This window comes from Sceloporus undulatus, unplaced genomic scaffold (genome assembly GCF_019175285.1).
Source record: "Sceloporus undulatus isolate JIND9_A2432 ecotype Alabama unplaced genomic scaffold, SceUnd_v1.1 scaffold_3179, whole genome shotgun sequence".
NCBI lineage: Eukaryota > Metazoa > Chordata > Lepidosauria > Squamata > Phrynosomatidae > Sceloporus > Sceloporus undulatus.
In genome coordinates this window covers 556-4,180 of record NW_024806099.1, presented here as the reverse complement: position 1 = coordinate 4,180, position 3,625 = coordinate 556, and the positions used below count along the sequence as shown (strand labels likewise).

General features: G+C 45.2%; 1 protein-coding gene across 1 annotated transcript; it reads right to left on the bottom strand.

Annotated features, from left to right (window-relative positions):
- Positions 1-11: 11 nt before the first annotated feature.
- On the bottom strand, positions 12-3,218 carry LOC121918027 (phospholipid phosphatase-related protein type 3-like; the record flags this gene model as incomplete). The annotated part of the gene is made up of 3 exons (XM_042444143.1): positions 12-55; positions 1,597-1,726; positions 3,033-3,218. Coding segments are annotated over 3 exons (360 nt in total), but the record flags the coding sequence as incomplete, so codon positions are not given.
- Positions 3,219-3,625: the final 407 nt, after the last annotated feature.

Sequence of the window (3,625 nt, the reverse complement as noted above, 5' to 3'; positions counted from 1 at the left end):
AGCTGGATCACATCCGTCACGAGAGCCGTGGCACAGAGGCCAAATACATGGACACCTGAAGGGCATGGAGTCCAGGAAGGTTAATTTCAGCCAAGACAGTAAGATTTTGTTCAGGGGTGTGTGAAAGGCAAAGACTCTCTGAGCATAAACAGAGTGAGTTTTCACTGTCTCACATGCGGAGCCAATACACTGCCATGTTTAGGATACAAAGGAAAAACAGACAGTTCTGGAAAGGATTTCCATCTTTGTAAGTGGATTTACAAAGAGCATTATGAGTGGACTTACAAGAGAGTCAGCATAGCATAGTGGTTGAGCACTGGACTCTGGAGGCCACAGTTCGATCCTGATTCAGCCACATAAACTCACTGGGTGACCTTAGGCAAATCACACTCTCTCAGCCTCAGAGGATGGCCATGGCAAACCCCTCTGAAGAAACCTTGCCAAGAAAACTCTGTGATATGTTTGCCTTAGGGTCACCATAAGTCGCAAATGACTTGAAGGCATACAACAACAAGAAAAGTGGACTTACAAAGCTAGCAAAGTGCAGTGGTTTGAGCACTGGACAATGACTCTAGGAGGCCAGGGTTCAAATCTCTGCTTGGTCACACTCTCTCAGCCTCAGAGGGAGGCATAAGCAAACACACCCTGAACCAATTTTGCCCAGATAACCTCGTGATATGGTTGCCTTAGGGTTGCCATAAGCTGGAAATGACTTGAAGGTGTACAACAAGAATGCAGGAAATAGAATTGAACAATTCTGCAATGTCCGTAAGTCAACCAGAGGCTGCCCTGGCATTACAACTTCTGGGCATCCATTGCATGCTGGTCACCATGGAGTGACGGATTCATTGGTCAGTCCCAGTGTACATCTGGACACTGGCAAGGAAGTGCTGCAAGATGCTTGGAGGGACTAATATGCATCACAGAATAATAGAATCACAGGGTCAGAAGATACCCCAAAGGCCATCCAGTCCAACCCCCTTCTGACATGCAGGAAGACACAGGCAAAGCCATGTTGACATCCTTTTAGATACTGAAACATGGCTTTCCTGTCACACCTTAACCTCCTTTTTACCAGGCTAAACATACCCAGCTCCCTAAACCACTCCTCAGAGAGCTTGCTGGTAAACCAAGATAGACTGATATAGTGATATCAATGAAGGATATTAATAATCTGGAAAGTGTCCAGAGAAGGCTGACCAAGATGCTCAAAGGTCTGGAAACCAAGACTTATGAAGAACAACTCAGGGAGCTGGGAATGTATGGAGATGAGAAGACATATATAAATGTTTTCAAACTGTGGATAGTTGAATCCTTGGACATATATAAATGTTTTCAAACTGTGGATAGTTGAATCCTTGGATAAAGAATCTGTGGATATGGCAGACCAGCTGTAACATGTCAATGAATGACTGGCTTAAGAATTTAGGCTGGCCTTTCATTGTAAAGAGTAACAGTACAGAAACACTTGGCAAAAATACAATGCATACTTGCAGTTGTTTCTTTTTTAAAAAAAGGTCCCAAGTTCTGCATTGGCAAGGATGGGCATGTATCTGTGATGCCAATGGGCATGAAAAGGGGTGCAGGTAAACGTACCCACAAACCTGACCGTCCTGCGGAGGAAGGAGTTGAAGTTGCAGCCGCCGGCATTGATGCTTCCTTCGGAGCTGCTGCGGCCTTTGGTCTTGGATTGCAAGCAGTACACGATGCCCTCGCCCACCATGATCTGTGTGCCAAAAGAAACAGGTTGGCATATCAAAAGGTTGGCATTCCTGCGTATCAGAGCCAGGGTGGCATCACGGTTTGAATGAACTAGGGTTCCAGAACTCAAATCTCCACTTGGCCATGAAACCCACTGGGTGACTTTGGGCAAGTCACACTCTCTCAGCCTTAGAGGAAGGCAATGGCAAACCCCTTCGGAATAAATCTTGCCCCAAAAAAACCCACAATCGGCTTGTCTTGGCATCTCCATAAGCTGGAAACGAAGGCACACAATGACAAAATACCCCCATTCCTTTTCAATATCTTCTCTTAAAACAGAATTACAAAATTAACAACTAGCGGTGAGGATTTTTCTGCAATGGGTTTGCTGGACTCCTCTTGCATCCCAGAAAGTGTGCATGACCATTATTGGCTAAAATGTATGTATCTGATATCCCACCTTTATCCCAGCGCAGGATTCGGACCAGGTTACAACCCTTTAAAAACACAATCCACTAAACAATACAAAATTTAGAACACAATTGATTTTGGAAAACAAAAATTCCCCGGAGGAAACAGGCCTTGTGCAACAGGCAGGACTTTTACTAGTTATGGTTGTGGTCATTTAGCATTTGCACCCGGACGGATTGAAAAGTCCCAGGTTTTGTTCCTGTTCTCTCCCATTTTAAACTGAAGCAGGAGAGCTGGTATGAAAACAGAAAATATCCTGGGATAAACAAAAGGCGCATGGATTTCTAGAATAAAATAGGAAACCTCAGCAACAAAAGCTGGGACTTTCGGGTCTTTTAAATCAGTGGATGCATCCTATAAAGCATTTCTAGCCTGACCCCTGAAGAAGCATTTGGGGGCAATTTTTGTTGTAAATTTCACAATTTGTTTTTGATCCATGGAAACCTCTAAACATAGGAGTTTGTCACACTGGGGCTAATTTCGGCATTAAAGAGAGAGGAAAAAACATTTAAGTATCCTGCAAATAAAGTGAAAATGGCAAGCGATTGAGCAAATTATTATCGCACGCAATTGTGCAAATAAAGTGCTATCGGAAATGCATTGTTGCTGAAATCCCGAAAGCAAAAAGATGCGTGTTAATGCTTCTTTGTGACCACTTTAATGGCAGGTTTTGTGCGATGTCATATGAAATCGTTACGTGGTTTTCCCGAGATATTCACGGGATAAACTCCATAGTGGAAATGACTATCACACCCCTTGAGATGCCAATTTGGGGCAATTTTTCTGACTGGGATCCCAAAATGGCATTGGAGGGGCATGCGTTTTGCTGACACCCCGATCTAGCATCCCCAGCTACTCACAGAGGCGGCGGGCGCAGCAAACGCCAGGCTTAGCAACATCAACAACGGGATCATCTCCTCATTGGTCTCCACGTACGGCATGGAAAGGGCTCGGTCGTAGCACTGGAAGCCCATCTTGGCCGGTTTGAAGAGGTCCGTCAGCTCCAAGAAATAGAGAGTCACGATGGAAGAGGCCACAATGGGCAGCTGGAAGCCAAAGAGGGTCAAAGGAGAGAGCAGAGGAAGAAATGGTAGGATTGGAACCCAGGCCCTTACCCAGGAACCCAGGTCTTCAGTTGGAGTGAACCAACCTGGATGGGCTTTGCTGGAACAGAAGTGCAAAATGGGTTCGGAAGACCATCTCCTACCCTAAACCCGTTGGAGACACTGGTCTCTGCGTGGTCCTCTATGTTCCTTTAGTACTTGGAGAATGAGATATGGTTTCCTTATGGAAATCTTTCATATCCTCCAACTGTTCCAATTCTGCAGAGGAAATCCCAGTTAATCCTCTGCCGTTCCACTTTCCCAGCCACTTTTAAAATGTCCCGGTTCCTCTCTCTCCATCTTACTTTCCTGCATTGTCCTCTGCTTTCTTCCATTGCATACCCTCCAAC